The 24,418-nt window shown below is 36.7% G+C and overlaps 3 protein-coding genes and 1 long non-coding RNA gene across 14 annotated transcripts in view; all 4 read left to right on the top strand.

Annotated features, from left to right (window-relative positions):
* The window catches only part of LOC148682295 (uncharacterized), a 560,329-nt gene that overhangs the window by 323,661 nt on the left and 212,250 nt on the right, over window positions 1–24,418 (top strand). The window lies entirely within an intron of this gene.
* znf1117 (zinc finger protein 1117) overlaps window positions 1–24,418 on the top strand; it is a gene marked incomplete in the record, with an annotated part of 481,533 nt that overhangs the window by 378,034 nt on the left and 79,081 nt on the right.
* Window positions 44–14,358, top strand: LOC137491045 (zgc:113096). 11 transcript variants are annotated; one of them, XM_088649693.1, is made up of 5 exons: window positions 44–190; window positions 385–561; window positions 1,358–1,505; window positions 11,834–11,944; window positions 12,111–14,358. In XM_088649693.1, exon 5 carries the CDS (start codon window positions 12,278–12,280, stop codon window positions 13,073–13,075), a length of 798 nt encoding a protein of 265 aa, XP_088505819.1. In that variant the 5' UTR covers window positions 44–190; window positions 385–561; window positions 1,358–1,505; window positions 11,834–11,944; window positions 12,111–12,277; the 3' UTR covers window positions 13,076–14,358. The 11 variants fall into 11 exon arrangements, with proteins under 11 accessions (XP_088505819.1, XP_087102056.2, XP_088505820.1 ...); XM_087245930.2 differs by lacking the exon at window positions 385–561; XM_088649694.1 differs by lacking the exon at window positions 385–561 and having other exon boundaries at window positions 1,324–1,505.
* LOC148682301 (uncharacterized) lies at window positions 14,608–20,313 on the top strand. The gene is made up of 2 exons (XM_088650595.1): window positions 14,608–15,001; window positions 17,577–20,313. The coding sequence occupies exons 1-2, from the start codon at window positions 14,986–14,988 to the stop codon at window positions 18,641–18,643; spliced, it is 1,083 nt and encodes a 360-aa protein (XP_088506721.1). The 5' UTR covers window positions 14,608–14,985; the 3' UTR covers window positions 18,644–20,313.

Genomic DNA, 24,418 nt, shown 5'->3' with positions numbered 1-24,418 from the left:
GCAGGGTTGCATCTATATATTCTGGGTTCCTAAAAGAATCTTCATTGGCTTATTTTGCTATAAGAAAACAACTTTGGAGGACAAACTACGATTGTAGATTCCTACATTGGGATTATTACTAACAACAACATACAAAGAAAAACCCACTGATGCCTTTTCTCATCCCACTTCTTCATTGAAGACTGAAAAGGTAAGTTGCACATTCTGAATTTACACTCAAATAATATCTAAATGCTCACTTATAAATTGTAAAATCTAAACAACGTTGCACTGTTCAACGTTGTATTAAGTTCTTCAGTCATTTTAAAAAGCTTCTTTACAACTGTTTAGTTTTTTTGTTTGTTTATTTAGTTATAAAAAAGTTTCAACCTATTACATATATAGGTTGGAACCTGGCAGGCAATTTTGTAGAATTTGATGTTTCCCCATTCAAACATACAAAGAGGTGGTAACATCAGTGAATGCAAGTAAATGGGTTAAAGCTATGGATGAAGAAATGCAATCGTTTAAAAGAAAATGCAACCTCTTTCCAACCTACCTGAAGGCAAAGATCTAGTGGGGGTAAATGGGTTTATTCAATTAACATAAGTAATGATGGTCTTACAAGTACAAAACAGAAAGCAGATAAAGTGTAAAGTGGAAAACGAGGGAGAAATGTATCAATAAGTCATGATAAAGAATAAATGGGGGAAAAAAAGACTTTTATTGTGGCATGGTGGTGTGATGTCATAAGGCTGCGCCGCTCCCACACTGTGATTCAACTGGAGAAAGGTTTGTTTTTAAAGCTTTTACACAGATGAAAACCGACTGATTAAAATTTCAGGTTGTTCGTTTAATGCTAAATGTACCTGCTGTTGACAATATTATTTTAACCGTTTATACAAAGAAGTATTATTTTACTCACAGTAAGGTCTATTGTTTGAATAAGATAGGATAAACTTTATTTGTTCCCAAGAGTAAATTCTTGTCTTGTGCAAATAAGTTCTACAGCGTTGCTGTAAGCAGACAATAAAATAAATAAAACAAAGAAAATAATTAACAACATTTGTTAAAGTTTGAATAAAGCAACAGTAAAGTGTGTAATAAGTGTTTTAATGAAGGTTTAATTCATTAAATAGCATAATGTCATTCTATTCGAAGTATACATCACTATATATAAGAAATGGAGTACTAGTGTTAATCTGCTCATTTGTGTCTATTGTTTCTTGCTCAGACTTACCTGATTTCTGTTTGTTAATGACTCTCATATAAGGAAACTGTTGAAGCAAGTGTTGAAGAGAAGTTATTTTGTTTCTGTTCATTGTTTTATTTTTTTTTAAACAGGACATTTTTTTATTGTGTTGTTCATTTTAAACAGGATAAAGTGTCTAAACACAGAAAAACTGCTGCTGAAGCGACTGATCTCCACACTGTTATAAAGATGGCGTTTATTAAAGAGGAGAGTGAAGATGTGAAGATTGAAGAAACATTCACAGTCAAACAGGAAGATCTGCAGGAACAAACAGGTTGGTTTTTATTCTCAAACACCAACTCAGTCATTTGATCCTCATTCAGATATATTTTAATAATAATACTAAATTAAATCCATCTTGCAGCCCTGAGTGTGCTGCCTAGTTCCCCTAAATGCACATAAGCACTCATTGAAAAAAAGGAATGAGTTTCATTTGTAACTTGTTCTCGTGTCTTTTGTCATTATTTTATGTATTATTAGTCTCCCAATTTTCTCTTCCTTCTTAAGGTTATTGCTTTTCTTGTTCTCCTACTGTTTGTAAAGCGTCCTTGAGCACTGGCACTATATAAAACAAATAAAAACAATAAATTAAAAAAGTTTAACTGAGCTGACGATATTTGACCTACAGTATTCCCATAGAAGAGATCATCTGCTATTACAGTGATGGTGTTGGCTTAGTACTTTCCATTTGCATATGTCACGTTGATCACAATTCCCTTTTTTCACCAACTTCTTTATGGGTTTAAACTTGTTTGTAGTAGTTGTTACTAGTTCTCACAGACAGTATCTACAATTACATCATCATTATTATAATAACTAATTATCAGGGCTATTCCCTATTTAATAGCCGCAGGGTCTTAAAATGTCTGAAATTCAAAAACCTAAAAGTTTAGGCCTTAAAAAGTCTTAAATTTACTGAAAGATTGTGTTGTAGGTCTTAAATCTTTTTAAAACAAGTCTTCATTTTCCTTTTTTCATGTTTTGCTACCTAATCTGGCCGAAACCCATACAATCACCAACAATCCATCTCAATAAAACCTTTAACCTTTCATTCAAAAAGGTCATTTTAACTCTATTTCTCATAATGCTTTAATTATTTTCGTGCTTCATTTGTTTAAACGTGCTCTATGGTTTTTCTGCTGAGGACATCGACCTGGACAGATTGTTGTGCATAGATGTAGTTTATTATAGTTATAATATAGTTTAGTATAGTTATTATAGTTAGTAAAACATTTGTGAATTTGTTTTTTATTTTAAAGAAAGTTTATTTTGGAAAAAAAAAGTGTGGATCCAAGTAGAGCTCTCTTGTTTTTACACAATGTTTAAGATCTTTTGCTAAGAAATATGTAAAATATTTTATTGTTATTGTTATTATTGATTTATTATTTTATTATTTTATTATTAAATATTTTATATTATATTTTTTGATAGGACAAATAAAAATCTTTTTCATCTGGGGCATTTGAAAAATTCCTTAATCTAAAATTTCATTCACAATGGTCTTAAAAAATGTCTTTAGTCTTAAATTTAACTTGGTGACACCTGTAGAAACCCTGATTTAAAGTATGTCAGAAAATGTGGATGCCCCTAATTTAAAATATGCTGAATGAAATGGACACTAAATTAATTAATTATTATAAAATATTGTATTCTAAACTATATGTTGTTGTTGCGGGACGACGTGAGACAAAACAAAATTATAGTGGAACAATAACGTTTAGCATTGTACTGACTACAACTGGCCAACAAACTAGTCTAAAATGACTTTTGTTGCTTAAGAAATGGATTACAACATGCTGATGATATGCAAACATTTGAGTGTAAAGTTCATCAGAATATTGACCATATTCTTCAAGTACCAGCAGACATTGAAATTGGAATCTTTTTGCTTGAGATTTTTTTTTTAAAGAATACATTTTTAGATCCTAAAAACAGTGTTGTGCTGCTGAGGTGTAGGACAATAATCGCTTTCAAGGTATGCCGCAGTTTGAAAAAGTCAAGGTTTTAAAACCGCCAATATTTTCTGCTGTACCGTTCATCTGTATATGTAAGTTTTTTTTTTTTTTTTACATTTTTTTTACAAGTTTTTCAGGACAACAGTATCTCCAGCAAAAAAGATATCCAAAGATGCTGTTTCAAATTTTAAAGAAATCTGTGTTTTTGAAACAAAAGAAGACAGCAGAAGTCAAGGATTCAATTGAATGACATGCCTGACATGTTTACTGCTCCAAATTATTTAAAAAGTTTCTCAATAGAAAATGTTTTGTGTTCGAAGTGGAAAAAGTGTCTGTTTACCCAGACATTTAAAAAATATGAGAAATGCTGTTTTGATCATTCTAAAACACCTCAACCGTTTAAGTATTAATGTTATTATATTATTAATGACCTCCAGAGTGTCTGGAGCGAGTCAAGAGCGTCTGTTCTCCACATCTCATTGCTTCAAACGCCACCACGTGTTCATTGTGTGTCGGCATTATCCTCTGATGTGAAAGTCTTTTATTAAATAAAGAAAAGATTCATGTAGCTTCTCCTACTGCAGTAAATTCTGCTTTTACTGTTGATATTTCACGCTAGTTAATCAGGAAGTGACGATTTTGTTTTCTTTGATTCATTGGATGGAAACGCTAATTTATTTGAATATTTTTTGTGATATTCCAGTTTTGCAAATAAATTTAATTTGCATTTTTGGATGGAAACATAGCTATTGCCTACATTTCAGTCACTCAAAGAACAAAGTCACGTATGAGAATGGCTTGTCCTTCTTTAATGAATAAATAGCTTAAATTCACAGACCTTCAACAGGAACATGTACTATAACTAGATTAATGGGATTATTACTTGTTCAAAAAACTATTTAGTACTGCTTACATTCTTATTATTCAAATATTTTTATTGATTTTTCAAAAGTCTACGATTTTTCCACAACAAACAAATTAAACAACAAATTAACATGGTACATTGCTACAGACATACTCATACCCCATAAAGAAAAAGGGAAAAAGAGAAAAATAAAAATAGGTAAAACAAATCAGGAAATTAGGGATAAACTCTCACTTAGGATATAATAACCCCTGAGCGTTCAGTGTAGGATAGGAAAGGCTGCCAAACCTCATAAAACTTTTTTTGTAGAGCCTCGGATGGTGTACTTAAGGTGCTCGAGTTAAAGATGTGATAACACTTCTAATATCCAATGATTGTGGGATGGCAGGTTCGTCTTTTTCCACCTGAGAAGAATCAGGTGTCTGGTCAGTAAAGAAGAAAAGGCAATGATTTCGACGTGATTAGCTGACAGGTACATTTCTTCTGGCACTGTACCAAAAATTGAGATCAAAGGATTAGGATCCATATCTTTATTACATTTAGATGAAAATTATCTAAAAATATTGGTCAAAAATGATGTAATCTAGGGCATCCCCAGAACATATGACTTTGATCTGCTGGCTCCAAACCACATCTGGGGCAAGATGAATCTGACCCTGAATACATTTTTGCCAGCTTGCGCCTAGATAGGTGAAGCCTATGAAGCACCTTAAACTGAAGAAGACCATGTCTAATACATACAGAAGATGAGTGTACCAGTTCTATGGCATATTGCCAGGCTGTATCTGATATTTCTAGTCCCAGTTGGTCTTCCGAGTTTTGCTTTATACGATTTAGGGAAGTGGAGGCAGTTCTTTGGATCACTTCATATAACATGGACATTACACCTTTTTGATATGGGTTCATGTTTACCAATTCATCTATACAGCATGCTTTTGGTTGGTTCAGTGAAGGAGAGAAGTTTTTTTAACGAAACCAAAGACCTGAAGGTACCTAAAAAATTAGAGTGTGGAATCTCAATGTCTGTTCTTAACTGTTGAAATTAGATAAATATGGCATCTTTTAACAGGTTCTTATCACAGTTAACTCCCTTCCTAGATCATCATTGGAACGCTGAATCTATAAGAGAGGGGGGGAACAATGGATTTAACAAAATTGGAGCAGAAATTTGGCATTGGCAATCCACTCTCTTCCTTCTTTTTTCCAAGAGTTCCTTTCTTATGCAAGGAATTTTCTTATCCTAGAGAAATGTAAAAATACAATTACCATATTTTCTGGACTATAGAGCGCACCTGTATATAAGCCACATGCGCGCTATTTAAAAAAAAAAAAAAAAGTTATACAAACCGCACTGAGCTATAAGCCGCAGATATCTATGTTGAAAAATTTGAAATTTACTGCATGTACAGAACGATTTTGTACTGAAACTGTACATGTATGTATGTACCTGAACAGATTCTTTCTGAACATTGCCTTTTAACACGGCAGCAACTTTGCTGATAAAAACAGAACATTAAAAAACGGTATTTATTCACCTTTATTTCTCTTGTGTTTGAAACCACAAGTCACTTTAATCATCTTTGCTGAAACCCATGAATTCATCTTCTTCAGTGTCGGAGTTGAACAGCCTCAGAAGCGCTTCATCACATTTGTCTCCATCAGTCTCGATCTCTGTGTTGCTTTCATCCTCTAGTAAATTTAGCTCTGAAAGTGCACCGCTCTCTTCGCGTAGCAGTCCAGCCTTTCAGATCCCAATGGTAATGGTGGATTCTTTGACAGCACTCCACGCTGTTTGGATCCACTGACAGACATCAGAAAATAATGCTTTTTGCATGCGGCCAGTTTTTGTGAAAGACTTTTTACCACTTGTCATCCAAGTCTCCCACTTAACCCAGAGTGCACCTTTTAAATGCCCAATTCACACTGATGTCAAGTGGCTGCAAATACGTTGTTGTACCTCCAGGAATCACAGCTGTAATGGAGTTTGTTTTCTTGATCGCTGCTTTCACAGAATCTTCGATGTGGGCCCTCATGCTATCCAAAACAAGCAGCGTTTTTTTCCGGTGAAAAAAATCGGCTTACCGTAGCACTTCGTTAACCATTCCTTCATTAGGCCTTCCACCATCCAACCTTTGGCGTTAACTTTGACCACTATACCTTTTGGGAGTTGTTCTTTGGGCATAGTTATGTGCTTAAAAATCACCATTGGTGGAATTTTTTGTCCGGATGCCGTGCATGTCAGAACACAGGTGAAGTGCGTTCTCTCATGGCCAGTTGTTTTCAACAACACGGATGATGCACCTGTCTTGTTAACAGTCCTGGTCAGAGGCAGATCAAACGTCAAAGGTACTTCATCCATATTATTGATGTTGTCTGGTCCGGGAGTTCTCTTTTATCTTTGTTTCAACGAATTTATGGAAGTTTTCAACTTTTTCCTGATAGTCAGGAGGGAGTTGCTAACAGAGTGGTCTGTGCTCTATTGGACAGGTACGTCTCATAAATCTGAAACACCATGACGGCCCAGCTTTGAAACCTTCAATGTTCATTTTGAAGCCGATTGTTTTGGCTTTCAGTCTGATCTGTACAGTGAACACACCTCGGCCATATGCTCTCTGTGTGTTCACCAAGTCTTCCAGGACATTTTCAAGTTCAGGCCAACTGCTTTTATGTCTTCTGAAAGCTTTTCTTGACTTTTGGCATTGCATGAGCTCTTCCCGTTGCCGCCTCTAACACCTCACCATAGATTCGTTGACGCTAAGCTTGCGTGCAGCAGCGCAGTTTCCTTCCTGGGTAGCAAGTCCGATGGCCTTCAACTTAACTTGCATCATATGAACTTCTTTGTGTGGTTTCCATGATGAAGGGGCAAGGATTTGAATATAGTTTCCAGTTAGTAATTTGTCATGCGTGTTCTATCTGCTAAAGAAAAAGTAGCGCAGTCTATTTTTCTTTGCATTGATTTTTCGTCTATCTTTTTTTTTATTCTACCAGTAATTCCGATCAGAGCGTCCCTAGCGGTGGAAGAAAAATCCACAGAATAGCAGCTTCTTTATATAAGCCTCATGGTCAAAACCTAGGGAAAAAGTAGAATCTTATAGTCCAGAAAATATGTTAATCAACTTCTTGAAAAATGACTTGACAAAAAAACAAAACAGGCACAGTCTAAAAATAGAAACAGAAATTTTGGTAGTATTGCCACTTTAATGGAATTGATCTTCCCATCCAAAGATAAAGTAAGGATTGACCACCATGCCATGTCTCATTTGGCTTTGTCTAATGTTGTTTTAAAATTATTATTGAACAAATCCTTATATTTGCGTGTCACACTCACACCCAGATATACAAATTTATCAGGACTTGCTGAAAATGGAAAGGATTGGAAGGACATTTGCTGTGCTCTATCATTGATAGGGAAAAGGAGACACTTGGCTAGATTGACTATGTATCCAGAAACATTTGCCAGTTCTGAAATTATTGTAAGAGCTTTTGAAATACATGTATCTGGATTTGACATAAAAAGAAGATCATCAGCATATAGCAGGAACTTATGTTCTTGTCCCTCTCTGAAAACTCTTTGCAAGCTATCTGAGTTCTTTATGATTGCAAGAGGTTAAAGGGCAATGTCAAAAAGCAGAGGGGACAGAGGGTAGCCCTGTCTCGTTCCCCTAGAGCAGGCATGTCCAAACTCAGTCATGGAGGTCCGGTGTCCTGCAAAGTTTAGTTCCGACGGCAATCAGACACATCTTGGCTTGACAAACAAGCTCTTACTAGGTTTTCTAGAAACACCCCGGGATCTTATAATCACAGCAGATTAAGTTGATCGGACGATAAGATTCACATTTAAATAAATCATTTTACCTTTTAAGAAGTACTGTTATAGCAGCCGATGTCATAAAGAGGATGAGTGATTCCGAGACAAGAGCTTCAGCAAATACCTTGCACAACAGGGGTGTAAGCGTGACAGTAAACTTCTTATAAAGCTCAGCTGGGAAGCCACCAGGGCCAGATTGAGTTTTCAATTTTCTGGTGTTCATTTTTTGGATTGCATTTTCAATTTCAGAAGGTGTTATTTTCCTTCTGATGCCAACTGATCTGAATCACAGATGGTAATTCCAAAAAATTAAAGTAAAAACCCTCATTACTTTCAGTTTTGTTTACCTCAGAGCTGCACCTATAAAACCAACTGCTGAGGATCATTTCAGTTGGTAACACAATAACCTGCCAGCTAGTTCATAACGCCTTTTCACTTGTCAAGGAGTCATATTCCACTTGCAGAAGAAGTTTATGGAGCTATTCAGAAGGTGATGTTGAGTGTAGCTGATCCATTGTATTTTATTCATAATCTCTGTAAGCCGTTTTGACATTGTTTTATTTGCACTACGTTGATCTGAAATAATCTGTCCTCTTATATATGCTTTCAGAGTATCCAATAGGATGCTTTAACTTATCTCTGGGGATTCGTTTGTCTCAAAGTAGAAATCTATTTGAGCATCAATAAATTTTACAAAATCGTCATCTGCCAATCGTCTTGAGTTAAACCGCCATGTACATTGGGGGATTACATTGCCTGGAAAACATAGTTTTAGTGAGACTGGACAATGGTCCAAAATAACAATACCACCATACTCTACTTCTGACATTAAAGGGTCACGAAACAACAAAACACATTTTTTGAGTTGTTGACAGTCGTATATGTGTCCCACACTGCTAAAAACACTATTAGGGCACACATATTTCACTAAAAAGTGAAAATTGGTTGTTTTTGCGTTATTTTGAGCAAATTCGTACTTCCGGTTTAAAATGAATTTTTAAGCTCCGTCACGGCCATGAGATCTTAGCATGTATTCCAGCGTGCAGACTGAACATCTACCTGGAAGTACCTTATGACGTCTCTGAGTGTGCTGCATTCATTCATGAGTAAGACTTGGTTGAAACCAATCAACGCGCTCTATTGTGTATGCGGTGCAACCTAATTAATGTGCATGATATCTTCGAAGACTGTTTGTACCTGTACAGTGTTCAGACGGCAGAGAGACGCCACGTTGTGTTGCCAAGTGGGAGAACAAGAAATATTTGGAGATTCGGGTCGTCAGTGTTGCGTTTCATAATTTGCTGCAGTGAAGGTTTTGTTTTTATTTTCCCTCTATGATAGCGTAGCTGGACTCACGTGTGGATTATGCTGCACGCAACGCGTGACAGAAACGTGTGTCTAAGGAACATTTTTTACCCGAGAGCTTTTCTCATCTGAAAATGGTGAAATCCAGATTTGCTGCTCGTCTCCTTTAATAAAAGACAGAGCTCCAGTATGTGTTAAGTGAGCGACCAGTGGTTTTTGTTTGTTTATTCAGAGGCAATGTTAGTTCGTCAGCAGTACTCTTTCAGTGTTTAAAGACAGACCTTAGTCAAATGGTTTCTAAGTTAATAAAGTTTACCGTACGATAAATGATGCTGCTCTCCCGAGTGTAAACATGATAGCACCACAATTAAACTTACACCCACATTTTGTGACAGGAATAACATACATGGCTTTCTGACACTACCTACCAAGTGCATCTAAGTTACAGAGAAATGTGAAGGATTTTTTTTTTTGCAACATACATTGCATGAAAGATACACGCTTCCAGCAATTCCTCGAATCAAATATCTCGTTTGTCACCGGGCACGAATGAAATTCCTGAATGAAAGAGCCAAACTGCAATTAAAATCCACCATTTAATAATTTGGCAAATAATTCGATTACTGATGTCCATGTAAACACAGTCACTGACTTTCTCCTCTGCGTCTGTGTGTTTGTTTTGCCTCTGTGAAAATCAGCACGTGCCCAAAACTGACACTCCCTTTTTTATGCTAATTTTTACGGACCTTCCCCTCCTCTGACTCTCCCCCTACACGCACAGGCTATCCTGATTAGCTGTGAGTTTTGATTGATTTATTTATGTGTATTTATGTGAGAGTGAAGTCTGACAACAATAAATATTCTCATCAGAAATAAAACCACCTGTTTTTATACCTGTGCTGACTCTGCTGAGCTGTAGCTATAAAGTTAGGTCTGCTACTGTTATTTTATACTGGGAAGGCTACCTCATTTATTTAACTATAACAATAATTTGCTAATAGTTCCTATGCAATGTTTTTATGGGTTGCTGAAAATACATTTCAGGTGTTCAATACATTGCATGTCAGTTTCAACAATAAAAGTAGATGCTGGAAAAAGTGCCTAAAAGTCTTTGATTTTCATTAGGCTGTGTCTGTATAAACCCTGTATGAAGTCAGTGTAAAATTTTCAATCTTAAGATGATGGTAAATTTAGTGATGTTCAATTGTCAGCTCCCTTTGTCGTCAGGTTGTGTGATGTATGTTGCTGAACTGTATTCAAATGTTATAAATATATAAAAAAAACACATTTCAAAATATAACTGCAGTATGTCAATTTAGTTTATTTGTGTGTGCTGTGCCCATAGAATTTAGAAAGCGCTCATTTGTTTGATTTCTCTTCGAGAAGCTAAGCAAGCCTCAAAAATTTAAGGTCCTTGTACCCTCTCTGAGTCACTGGGGCCCTAGCTGCAATAAACCGGCTTTGGGGGGGCCCAGCTTGCAAAAGGTTGAGAACCCCTGCTTTATGCAGATGCTGACAGGCATGTCTCATGTCTGCAAGGCAAAAATTCAGCTGTTTGTTCAGCTGTTACCCAATAACTTTTTTTTCTGGTGTGTTTACCAGTCAGGCACAGAATATACAAGTATTCCCTGTCTGCTTTACACATTTTAGAAAAACATTTTGTTGTAATTGTGAATATATAGGAATAAAAATAGGCCATTTACAGCTTTCATATCTCTGTCTGATCAATATGACCAAAATGACTTTTATGATCAATTATGTAAGAAACTCTGAAAACTGGACTGACAGTTTAAATTTACTTTAACTACTATGTTAAGTGGCTTTGACACAATTTACATTGTAAAAGCACTAGATAAATAAGGATGACTTACAGGGCACCTATGGTAAAAAATCTACTTTTCAAGCTGTTTGGACAGATCTGTGTGTTGGTATAGTGTATAGACCGTCATACTGGGGTGATATGAACACACCCAGTACTTTTTTTTCAATTTAGCTACAAAAAAAGGGTCGGCCAATTGGAGCTGTTTTCAAATTGATCGCACCATTACGTAGGTGTGCGATTCCCCCGCCAACCGAATTGATTGACAGCTGCGCGCATTAACATGTTCCGGTAGTCGTGTATATGTCAACAAGACCAGGCAGACATACGCAAAGCAACCGGTAATAAAAGGTCTGTTCTGTTCGCTAGGATCAGCAATCATCATCAAATGTGATTAAGAGTAAGTTTCACATGTTTAAAGTGTTTTAAAACAGAGTATGTGTGTAATTAATTACAGCGTTTTACTTCAGCTTTACTTCATCAGCACAGCCGCGTGTCAGAACAATTATAAAAGAAGACGCTTCAATCCCGGTTTGTGGAAGTTAAATCAGGTTTATTTTGTACATTAGCATAACAGATATCCACACAGTACTTGAGGTTAGCCTTAACTAAGCTAAGAGCGCTCTGTCTGTCTGTCTGCCTGCCTGCGTGTGTATCTGTGTGTGTGTGTGTGTGTGTGTGTGTGTGTGTGTGTGTGCGCGCACGCGCGTTAACTTTGTAACGATATTGTGTGTGTGACTCATCAATGCAACTTCACAATACCGATTAGTAAAGGTTAGTTCTTACTGTAGTATCTCACAAACGCTACGTGAGACCTTCTTCCTTTAAGTCTGTCTGTTGTCTGACGCAGCTGAGGGAGGAGGCATGTAGAAACAGTGGGCGGGCAGAACTTGGCTTAAAGGCGCAGTACGACAAAACCACCCCCTGCTGGAAATCAGTATAAAACAGCATCTTGTAAAAGGTATAATGAAAAATCTGATGGGTATTTTGATCTGAAACTTTATATACACATTCTAGAGACGCAAAAGACTTGTATTAAATCTGAAAAAAAGGGGTAACCTAGGTGCCCTTTAAGACTTAATGAAAAGACTTAATGAAAACTAATGTTTTATTTTTTTTAATTTCAGACCTAATTGAAGAAAACGAGGGGAGTAAACAGGAGGAACATCATGTCAAAATTGAGGAAAAAACTTTTTTACAGACTGATGGTATTTTAAAAAGGAGAGACAAGAATCGTTTCACCTGCACTCAGTGTGGAAAGAGTTTTGGAAGAAAATACATTCTTAAGATTCACATGAGGATCCACACTGGAGAGAAACCATTCACATGCACCCAGTGTGGAAAGAGTTTCAGCTTATCGTGGTCCCGTAATCTACACATGAGGATCCACACTGGAGAGAAACTATTCACATGCACTCAGTGTGGGAAGAGTTTCACCTGCTCATCATCCCTTAATCAACACATGAGGATCCACACTGGAGAGAAACCATTCACATGCACCCACTGTGGGAAGAGTTTCAGCTTATCGTGGTCCCGTAATCTACACATGAGGATCCACACTGGAGAGAAACCATTCACATGCACTCAGTGTGGGAAGAGTTTCAGCAGCTCATCACACTTTAATTACCACATGAGGGTCCACACTGGAGAGAAACTATTCACATGCACTCAGTGTGGGAAGAGTTTGAGCTGCTCATCATCCCTTAATCAACACATGAGGATCCACACTGGAGAGAAACCATTCACATGCCTTCAGTGTGGGAAGAGTTTCAGCAAATCATCAAACTTTTTTCTACACATGATGATCCACACTGGAGAGAAACCATTCAAATGCACTCAGTGTGGAAAGAGTTTCAGCCAATCATCACACCTTAAACACCACACGAGAATCCACTCTGGAGAGAAACCATTCACATGCACTCAGTGTTGGAAGAGTTTCAGCCGCTCATCATACCTTAATCAACACATGAGGATCCACACTGGAGAGAAACCATTCACATGCACTCAGTGTGGGAAGAGTTTCAGCCGTTCATCATACCTTAATCAACACATGAGGATCCACACTGGAAAGAAACCATTCACATGCACTTAAGCCGTGGTCACACTGGACTTTTCTACCCATACACTTCCTTGCGTGTATTCCAGCATGTAGACTGTCTGTCTGTACCTGGGAGTATTTCATGACGTCTCTGAGTGTACTGCATTTATTCATGAGAAAGACTTTGTTCAAACCAATCAGTGCGCTCTATTGTGTATTCGGGGCAACTTCATTAATATGTATAATAGCTTTAAAGACTGCTTTACCTGAAACAGTGTTCAGACGACAGAGAGACGACTAGTTGGGTTGCCAAAACAAGTGGGAGAAGAGGAATTGTTTAAAGTCAGTTCGTTAATATCACTACAATATTATGGACTGAAGGATCTGCTGTAAATGTTGCTCTCTGTGTGTAAACATGTAAACGCGTTTTTTGACAGGATAGTCTACACAAGCACATGGCTTTCTGACATACTGAGTGCATCTCAGTTACCGAGAAATGCAGTTTTTTTTTCTCTTATACAATGTGCGATATCAAACATTCCACTGTCATTAAACAGTCAGTTACTGATGTCCATGTAAACAGTCACTGTCTTTCTCCCCTGCGTCTGTGTGTTTGTTGTGCCTCTGTGAAAATTTTGTAGAAATGTGTTGCGCTCCTTGCGTTTACTGTAAACACAATGATGGCAACTGAGAGAAGAACAGTTTCATAAACATCTGGTAAACAGCATCTCTGCTGCTTAAAATCTTTTTGCAAGTGATTGTACAGGTGCGGATACATCTGTACTCTACTCTTCAGTGTATTCATGTAGCTAGTGTTGTTTTCGATGATGTTCTTTGTCTGACTCCCTGAATGAGAAACAAATCATCTATTTATTAGTAAAGTTTCTTTACTTTTAGATTCAAAATTCTTTCTAGTTTACTACATTTACTGTTTTGAGTAGAATACAAACTTGATGAATATTTGATGATTTTGGCAGAGCGACAAGTATTTAGTTTTACAATATTAATACACTGTGATAATCCCAAGACTCCAGATTGGAATATGTGGTGAATCCTGATTGGATGCCTGCATTACTCATCAATGGGTATATAAAAGTTGTTGTGCTAGCTACCCCTGGACGCTGTGGCTACTCAGGAGTCCACATGTCAAGACCTGCCATCTCATTGACTCTTTAACTTTATGGTTTTGGTTTGCATTACTTATATTATGTAGTTAAAGTGTTGTTGTGATTATATCATAAGTTCTTTATCTTCATTATTATGCCTAGAAATTTGTTGGTTGCTTTGATTGATTGTTCTGAGTTACATTTTATAATAAATCATTTGCATTCAGGCTATTTTGTTGTCTCATCTCACTTTTATGGTGCAACTCAAACAAGCAGGTCATAACATTTTGCAAAATGTGTCCGGTTGTTACCGAGATCTTGTCCTTTTAGTCATAACCATAGATGTGAGTAGGAACCTAGATTGAGTGGTAAATTTAGAACATTGCCTTTCATCTCAGCTACATCACCACAACAGACAATCACATCAAATGCATTACTGCTACTCCTCCACTGATCCATCTTTTAATCTCACATTCCATTTTTCATGAAAAAAAAAAAAACGCAGATACTCTCCAAACTAAAGATGGCCCCCTTTTTACCAGTCAAGCACCATGGTTTCTGACTTAGAGGTGCTGTTTATTTCCCTGCCATGTCACACTCAGCAGCAAACCGTCCCACTGCATGCTGAAGGTCCATGTCCTATGAAGCCAAAAAAACAACGTTATCTGCCATTGGCAGAGACAGTCCTAGCCTGCACCTAAAATTCTGGCAGTAAAATTATTATATTTTTTTGAGGTCAGCCTCAAAAATAACACATTTACTAAACAAAATGAATAAATAGATGGATGGATAGACAATGTAAGTAAGTAAGGGAAGTAGGATGGCTTGTTCAACCTCATAAGGAGAAGCACTTTGGCAATGAGACCAGCAGCGTGTAAGTACATTTAGACTTGTTTTCAGTTGTTTGTGTGTAGTGCTAGAAAGATTACTCAAAGTTTCCTTGGTTACTGTAAGAGCTTGTGTGTGGATCACGGTCGGTTTTGCACCCCTCGGCTCAGTTTCTGTTGTTGTATTGTGGGAACTCTTGAGGCATGTCAAGCTGAATTCTATCAGCAAGCGCTCAGGGGTGTATATAAGCAGCTAGTCTCACTGCGTGTGAAGACCGACGAGTGTAAAGACCATTGACTCTACCTGTGCGACTCCACCGAGCAAAGACACCGACAAAGCACCTGAGTACTTTATTTATTTATTTTACTTAATCTTTGCACTTATTATTGTTTTCATTGCACTTTTATTATGTGTTAACTAATTCCTGTTGTTACTAACACTCGCAAAGCACGGGAGGTATGCTGCAGGCATAATTATCACAACCTTCGTTCAATACATGTATCTGCTATTTCCCAACTCTCTCTCCGTGTGCCTCTGAAATTGTCAATCTGCTGTTCACAAGGCAGATTTTATTACCTCCATAGCTACATGTGGCATAACCAAGGGGTTCAATAATGTTCAACAGCTAGCACGACTACGCCACCCTGGAATATGGCCAGGGACCTATATTTTATATTATAAAAGGCAACACAGGTAAGCTTGCAGTAAATGGCAAGAGACGTGGATTGGAAAAAATACATACAAACTTTATTTTTTTTCAAAATTGCATCAAAAAGGGGGACAATGTATATACTGTTTAAATTCAATAAAACCCATCTATTAAAAATACACTACACGCACACACTAAAACACCTGGATTTAGGAGTGCAGGAGCTGAGACGTGACAGCAGAGAATAAGGGCACAACAAGGCCTCCACAGCAATACCACCAAGACCTGTGACACACACACACACACAGTGCATACACACAGCACACGTGCAAGAAAGACCTCCACCAGGAATCCACCCTGCCTTAGGTGCTCTGCTCCTGAAAACACAAAATCCAGTTACTACAAAGTTTTAATAAACTGGTCACTGACACTCTAACACACAATCACTTGGGTGCACAACATACTACAATGCTAATGGATTACAACCCCTCTTAATGAACCCTCTGCTGAAGAAGCAACCCAAAAATACAAAATATAAGAGGAAGACACAAAAGAGTTAAACAGTCTTGAATATACATACACGAAGACTGTTACAAAAAAACAAATACAATTTCAATAAAGCATACAAAAAACAATGTAACAGAAAGAAATCACATTAGAAAAGACTAATTTCAAGGAAACTAACACAAAAGTAAAAAATAAATATATATCTAACAAAACTAGGCGAAATTACCCAAATAAAAGAAAAAAAAGAACACAAGGACCATTCAAATCGGTCAACCACAACCTTCAAATTTACGGTCCTAGCACTGAATGTGTAGGGAAACTGATGTTTACTACATTAAAACAGCATCATCCCCAAAAATACTTAAACAGCATCAAAGCAGCAGTTAAACAGCAGTTAAGCAGCAGTTAAGCCGCGGTTAAGCAGCAGTTAAACCGCGGCTAAGCAGCAGCGTCGTTTAGAAACCTCCCACGTAGCTATAGGTTGTCATACGGCACCCAGCACTCATTTTCGGTCTGTAAAATGGTAAGGGGATTTAAGTTAGTTTGAGTGCATGAGCAAGCTAATCCCAAGATTTTAAAATCACTTACCGCAACACTCAATTTCGCCTAATCAAGAGCATCAGAACGCCAACACAGAGGAAAACGGGCTCAATCAATTATTAATAAGTCCTATACATAACTGTTGGGTTAAACGTAGTGTTGTAACGCAGTGAAACGAACTGCTGACTGCAAAGGAGGGAGGAAACAAATAATGATCACCACTTTACTACAATCAATTAAATTCTTATCCAGCATATGTTTTAAACAGCGGATGCCCTTCCAGCTGCAACCCAGTAGAGGGAAACATTTGCATAAGTTATATACAATAATGCAAACTCACAAATATAAGCTGAATTATACGTAATTGCTATGAACATGCAGGATTTGTCTCAACCAGGTCTTCCAAGCAAGTTAAAAATGTTGAGTGGAAGATACACATGAGGGAACACAACAGGAGTAATCTAGACCGAGTGCATTTGATCATTTGCATTTAAAGCCACAGGCACAAAAAGAGCTGGGTTTTCCTCTGACCCCCAAAATGAAATATTCTGCAAGGTTTATGATCTGATTTTGAGCTGAAACCCCAGACCCATTCTGGAAACATTAAAGACTTACTTTACATCCTGTAAAAAAGGTTCATAATATGAACCCTTTAAAGGGATAGTTAACGCAGAAATGAAAAAATAGCCTCACCATTTACTCTTCCTCGTGTGGCTTTAAATCTTTGAGTTTCTTGATTCTGCTGAACACAAAAGAAGATATTGTGAAAAACATGCTGGCTTACTTTGTGTTCCAGAAGAAAGGAAATATTTAAAAGACGCAGAGTAAATGGTGAGGTCATTTTAATTTTTGGGTGAAAGATCCATTTCATGCTTGTCGCTTTGTGCCTTCATACTAAAGTTCACTTTTCTTTTTTCTTTTTTAGACCTGATAGTGCTGAAAGAAGAGACTCAACACTGGAATAAAATGGAAGAGCCACACCAAGAAATAACAGCTGATGAAAAACCCACACTGACTGAAAAGACTTCATCACTCGGACGACCTCGGAAATCCAAAACTGAGTGTAATTTTAGCAGTAAACAGCGTAGAAAGAGTTTCATTCAAAAGCGTAACCTTGGTGATCACATGAGAGTTCACACTAGGGAGAAACCTTACACTTGCGAACAGTGTGGAAAGAGTTTTGGTAAAAAGAGAAGCTTAAAGACCCACATGAGAATTCACACTGGAGAGAGGCCGTACACATGCCAACAGTGTGGAAAGAGTTTTAAGCAAATTGGCACCCTTAAAGGCCACATGAGAATACACACCGGAGAGAGGCCGTACACATGCCAACAATGTGGAAAGAGTTTTAAGCAAAGTGCCACCCTTAAAGGCCACATGAGAAGTCACACTGGAGAGAGGCCGTACACATGCCAACAGTGTGGACAAAGCTTCTATTATGCAGGAAACTTTGCAGCGCACAAGAGAATTCACACTAGAGAAAAGCCCTACACATGCCAACAGTGTGGAAAGAGTTTTAAGCAAAGTGGCACCCTTAAAGGCCACATGAGAATTCACAATGGAGGAAAAACACAGTGTGGGAAAAGTTTTGCTCAAAAACAAAAGCTTGACACCCACATGACGATCCACACTGGAGAGAAACCTTACACATGCACAGAGTGTGGTAAAAGTTTCACATGTAAAAGCTCACTCATTAACCACATGAAAACTCACACCAGAGAGAAGCTGTTTGCATGTAATCAGTGTGGAAAGAGCTTCACATGTAAAGCTAACCTCATGAACCACATGGATGGTCACACTGGAACCATAGTGTTCATATGTGATCAGTGTGGAAAGAGTCTCACACGCAAAGACTACATTAAGCAACACATGAAGACTCACTCAAGAGAGGATCGTTTTAGATGCCGTGAGTGTGGAAAGAGCTTTAAACAAAAAATAAACCTCAGCGCTCACATGAAGCTTCACAATGCAGAGCAAAGTCCTCAACATTGAGACCTTCTCCACACAAACACGAGTATATTGAAAACGGCAGCTTTTTCATGTAGTTTGGCTGTTCATTGACATGAAGTTTATTTATAAACTACTTTCGAGAGGCTCACATGCTTATTATTGTTGACGACTGGTCCAGCATTAGCTAAAACATGATTCACCAATCAGATGATTCCTAACTCCCTATAAAGGACAAGAGATTCTTACCTCTGTTATCTTCGTCGTTATCTTTTAGACTCCCTAAAGCCCTGTTTAGACTACACAATGCCATTTGTCAGTTACGACAGATGAGATTTGTTTTAGATTATGAGATTTTGACTTGATCAAATCTTGATGTGTTGTGGGTAAGAAATGAAGACTTTGGTTTCAAAACACAACACATTTATTTTGATGGACTTATCTCAGAAAAGAAACAAGTTTTCTTCATGAAGACAATTAAACTTTCTATAGACAACTGCTCGCCTTTAAATACACGTTCATGTGAAAACTCCAACATTACTACAAATAAATCGTTGTATGAGAAACCCTGTGTCTCTATTGTGAATGAGAACATGAGTGATTTGTTAGCTTACATGCTAATTTCAGTACTCAAATGCAAATCTAAATGTATTTACGTGCATTTCTTTAGTTTTTTAAGGGATAAATAAAAAAAATTTAACTTATTAAAAAAATATCAGGCCGAATATTCCCATAATTCTGATAAGTAGCCTGTGAACAAAAACTGTGAACAAATGTAGATTTGAACTACTGCACACATGTCCACGCAGATCTACTGATGAGCGTTTACACAAGCCACGGTCAAAACAAATGCAGAATCAAAACTTTTAAAAATCCTGAATCAATATTGGAGTTTTGCACGCTGGAGGAAGGACGACACCATGGCTGAAGTATTTCTGTTAGACAGGTAATGTTATGTTTTAAAAATCTTTCAGTCATGCAGAGCTGATGTAGACTGGGTTGTTATGAATGGGTTATATGCACAGAAGTGATGCTCAGCCACTGAAATCTTCTGACGAACAAGTTATGTGACTATTTACAGTTTCATAGGGGACCTTTTACAGCATCGATAATTCATTCATTTTCTTGTTGGCTTATTCCCTTTATTAATCCGGGGTCGCCACAGCGGAATGAACTGTCAACTTATCCAGCAAGTTTTTACACAGCAGATGCCCTTGCAGCCGCAACCCATCTCTGGGAAACATCCTCACATACATTCACACACAGACTCATACACTACGGACAATTTAGCTCACCCAATTCACCTTTACCACATGTCTTTGGACTGTGGGGGAAACCGGAGCACCCGGAGGAAAACCACGCAAAGGCAGGGAGAACATGCAAACTCCACACAGAAACGCCAACTGAGCCGAGGTTCGAACCAGCGACCTTCTTGCTGTGAGGCAACAGCACTACATACTGCTCCACTGTCTCACCTCCTATCATTTAAAAAAAAATTGCTCTTCTGTACTCCTTTCTCTTTTCTGCTTTGATCTGGATGTCCTAAAACAGGTATATGTTTTATTATCCAACATTATTGAAACATTTAATAGATAAGTGAGTTATAAAACAGGTTCATTACTTGAAATGTTGTGTAAAGCTGTTGTGCTGCAATATATTTTGAGTGTGTTTTAGGATTATTTATTTATTTAATAAAACATTGAGTTGATAACCCATTTGAATGTCTTTATTATAGAGGTACATTTTACCTTCTCTGAAACAGTAATCGTTATTAAGTAAATTATATGAATAAACTATGATTTAAAAATATATATTTTTTACAGAATAAGTAGCTGTTAAATTTAAATGTGAGGTATTTTTTACCCAATTAATATACGTATTTAATAACTTTTTACTTCAGGTAGTTATTACTCAAAATATGGGATTAAATCTACCCAACCAAAGTCTGTGAAAACTGTTACCTCAGATTTATTGGGTAAATTCTATAGATTAGTTTTTACAGTGAGGGTTGACACAATTTGAGGTTTGTTTCCTGTTTTTCTGCTTGCAGATTATTTGTAAAAAGTGCAGGCCCTTACAAAAATAGCCTACAGGAATCCTGCAGAATTTTTTTTTTCTTTTTTTTTCTGCAGGAACCTGCTGGTATCCTGAATTATAAAATCCTGGAGGACAAATTGACAATATGTGCAGACAATTCCTACAGGTTTTAGAATCATGCAGTACTTTTTACAGGAATCCTGAAGGATATTTTTTTCCCTACAGGAAAGCTGCTGTCCTGCAGGAATTATAAAGTCCTGTAGGACACATTGACGATATGTGCAGGAATTTCTTACAGGCTTTACAATGGATCCAAGCAAGTGACAAATCCTGCAGGATTTTATAATTCCTGCAGGACTTGCATTAGTTATTTGTTGTGATTGGAATGACAGAAAGAAATTCTGTCACTTGGTGTTGATAGCAATACAATATGAGTTCTAACAGATAAGCAATACAACAAACAAGCAAAAAATAAGAAAATAAATGCATAAATAAATTAAAGTATACGAATAGATTATAGGCAATTATAAAAATCAACCATTACATTAAACCATTCAAGTTATGCAAACAAACAAGCTGTATTCTTTTACATTTCATTTCTATAGGTTTTTTTTTCATTTATTAAAAATGTTAATCTCTCATCTGTTTGGCTAGATGCAAAAAAAAAAAAAAAAAAAAAAAAACTGCAAGACCTGATGTAGACACATGTTAAATGATGTTTATGTAACTCATGTTATGAGTTCAACAGAATGTCTCCCTCTTTCTTTTAAAATGTTTGTTGCTGTTATCCCTGATTCTCCATCTTTTTGACCTGAGCAATCTATTTTATTATGTGTCCATTGCCATTTTTGTGGCAGCTGGAACTGGTGCCTCTTCGTTTAAGTACACTCTGTAGTTCATTTTTATCCTTTAAAAAGAAGTGGGTTGGGTTTAGTCTTAGTGTGATTGGTAAACATAATGTGTTTCCTGCAATGTTAGAGTAAATTTAATTAGTAAATTATTATAAACATTTATTAAACGTAAAAAAATAAGATATAAAAGCAAAATCAGACACTGCTGCCAATATTGTATTGGTCTATGTTATACAAGTATAATAATTACAATATTTTAAGTTAATAATGACAAATATATGTGTGTGGGTGTATTATTTGGCAAAATGCACTTGAGTAGACACATTAAAACAAACATTCTTTATAGACTTTTTTCTATAAGAAAATTAATTCATTGTTTGTAGAATAGTTGTGTTTTAATGAATCTGCTTTACAGGTTCATACAGATAGTCTATCACACTTAAAAAGACGCTTGTTTTTTCCACCTAGTGGCATAACAGTGTGGTTTGCATTATAATTGGTAAAATTAATCTTTCAGAAAAAAGATTTGAATCATTGAGAACTGAATCGCTTCACGTCGCCGATTCGAATGCTTGTCAGTCAACTGTCACCAACCGTCTTCTGAAGGTAAAGTACTTTTCTTAAGTTATTTTATTGTTAAAGTGCTCTAATTACTGCTCTGTTTTAACGTTAAATCAGTAAATTGCTTTGTAACATCAAAACAAATGCTTATTTTATTTTTCAAGTCGAGATCATATTAGTAATTACTAGCACATTGCTAACGTAATATACCCAGACCTAACAATTTATACCTGTTAACATTATATTGTTAACTTACTTAACGTACCTTCCAGAAACCCCAGAAGAGATGGAGGAGGAATTAGCTAACCCGTACAAGCGGATAAGGACAGCAAAAATCCTCAACCAGGATGAAGAATAGGACAAGATTGGAACTGAAAAAGAAAAAGGAGCTCTGAAAGAGAAAAACGTAACGTATTTATAAAAATCTTATTCTAAACCTCTGAATGTTACCTCATAGATTGCTGTGGTCTTCGTCTTCTTTTTTAAAAAAAATATTTTATTTAAAGTTTTTCACATTTTAAAGAACAAACCCCAAATCCCCCACCCCCCATGCCAGCAAATAATAATAAAGAAACATATTTGAAATATAGATACATATGCACATGTACATCCACAACTGTACAGATACCTAATCATATTCCTCTATGAAAAATCTATACCTGCACATATCCACAAGTTCAGTCAAATATCTGTATATGTACATGACATACAGAGCATATATACATATGAGTACAAATCAATACAGATAACAAGAGAAAGGAAAAGAAAAAAATGATAAAATAAGGAAAAGAGATTAATAAAAATAATAATAATAATAATAAAAATTAAAAATTGGATAATTGAAAACCTATACATACCTAATTATTGAGAATTAGTATTTTGTTCACATTGCTATGATACAGAATCTTCCATACCAATCAGTTTTCATTGATCAGTCGGTAAACATTCAAAAAAGGGCTTCCAAATTTTTGAAAATTTCTTTGGTTTACCTGCAATCTCATATCTAATTTTTTCCATGTGTAGTACATTACAAAACTCTGTGAGCCATGTCTCAAATTTAGGTGTACACTCTTTGTTCCACGTCAATAATATTACCTTTTTTGCCATAGTCATTCCATATTGAACTGTCTGGACTTGATCCAAGCTAAAGTTTTCAAAGGGAGGAGCCCAGCCTAATGTTGCAATAAGAGGGTCAGGTGGAAAATCAATCCTTAGTACTTCAGAGTAAAAAGAGAACACCTCCATCCAAAATTTTGATATTTTTGGGCAGAACCAAAATATGTGTGCCAGTGTACCTTCATTGGACTTGCATTTAATACAAAGAGGCGATACAGAGGGGTATATTGAGTGTAATTTAGTGCGGGAATAGTGTAGTCTATGGACTACCTTATATTGGATCAGCTGGAGGTTGGAGTTAATGGAACAGGACCTGATAACTTGAAGAGCATTAGTCCAGTTATCTTCTGAGATCTCTAATCCCAGGTCCTTTTCCCAAGTCATCTTTAGATTTTCTGTTGTAGGGATTCTGATATCATTCAAATATTCAACATATCTAGTGACAAGACCCTTCAAGTTAGGTTCCAATGTCATGCATGAATAAAGGTATTCAGGTTCTTTATACGTTTCAAAATTGGAAATATTCTTTTTAACATAGTTCCGTATTTGTAAATACCGGAAAAAATGAGAGGAAGGTAACCCGAACTTTTCACTAAGCTGCGTGAATGAAGCAAAAATGTTACCTATATAAAGATCCCCTATAGTTCTAACTCCACTATCTTTCCATGATAAAAATGTTTTATCTGATCGTGAGGGAGTAAATGCATGATTGTAAGCAATAGGGGTAAGACTACAGGTCTGAGGGAATTTTAAAATCTTTCTAAGTTGATACCAAATCTTGAGAGAGTCTAAAACAATAGGGTTACATGTCTTGAAAGTTCTATTAGGTTTGTTTTCTGCAAAAAGTAGAGAGGGAAGGGACGATTCCTGAATGTCTTGTTCAATTGCCAACCATGCAGGAGTGGTCCCACTAAACTTTCCAGTACATGCAGTCCACCAATACATTAGCGCCCTTAGGTTGGCTGCCCAGTAATAATGCTGAAAACAGGGAAGACCAAGGCCTCCCACCCTACGTGCTTTACAAACATGCATTTTTGAAATGCGATTTACTTTAAATCCCCAGATAAACGGCATGATCAGAGTATCAAGTGGCTTAAAAAATGCTTGAGTCAGGAAAATAGGAACATTTTGAAATAAATAAAGGAATCTAGGTAGTGTAACCATTTTGACTGCATTAACGCGACCGATCATTGTTAAAGGAAGTACTCTCCAAGTCTCCATATCTTTCTTCAGATTATCTATCATGAGTTTGTAA

This window comes from Danio rerio, chromosome 4, assembly GCF_052040795.2.
Source record: "Danio rerio strain M-AB ecotype USA chromosome 4, GRCz13ab, whole genome shotgun sequence".
Taxonomy (NCBI): Eukaryota; Metazoa; Chordata; class Actinopteri; order Cypriniformes; family Danionidae; genus Danio; species Danio rerio.
The sequence above is the reverse complement of the archived record's forward strand: the minus strand, read 5'-3'. Positions and strand labels throughout refer to the sequence as shown.

Bases quoted from the DNA above. Each gene is read 5' to 3' on its own strand.
- LOC137491045 (XM_088649690.1), top strand. From the start codon at position 517: ATGCAACCTCTTTCCAACCTACCTGAAGGCAAAGATCTAGTGGGG. The intron at 562-1,357 runs GTAAATGGGTTT...CATTTTAAACAG, and splicing joins AAGGCAAAGATCTAGTGGGG to GATAAAGTGTCTAAACACAG. The intron at 1,506-12,110 runs GTTGGTTTTTAT...TTTTAATTTCAG, and splicing joins AGATCTGCAGGAACAAACAG to ACCTAATTGAAGAAAACGAG.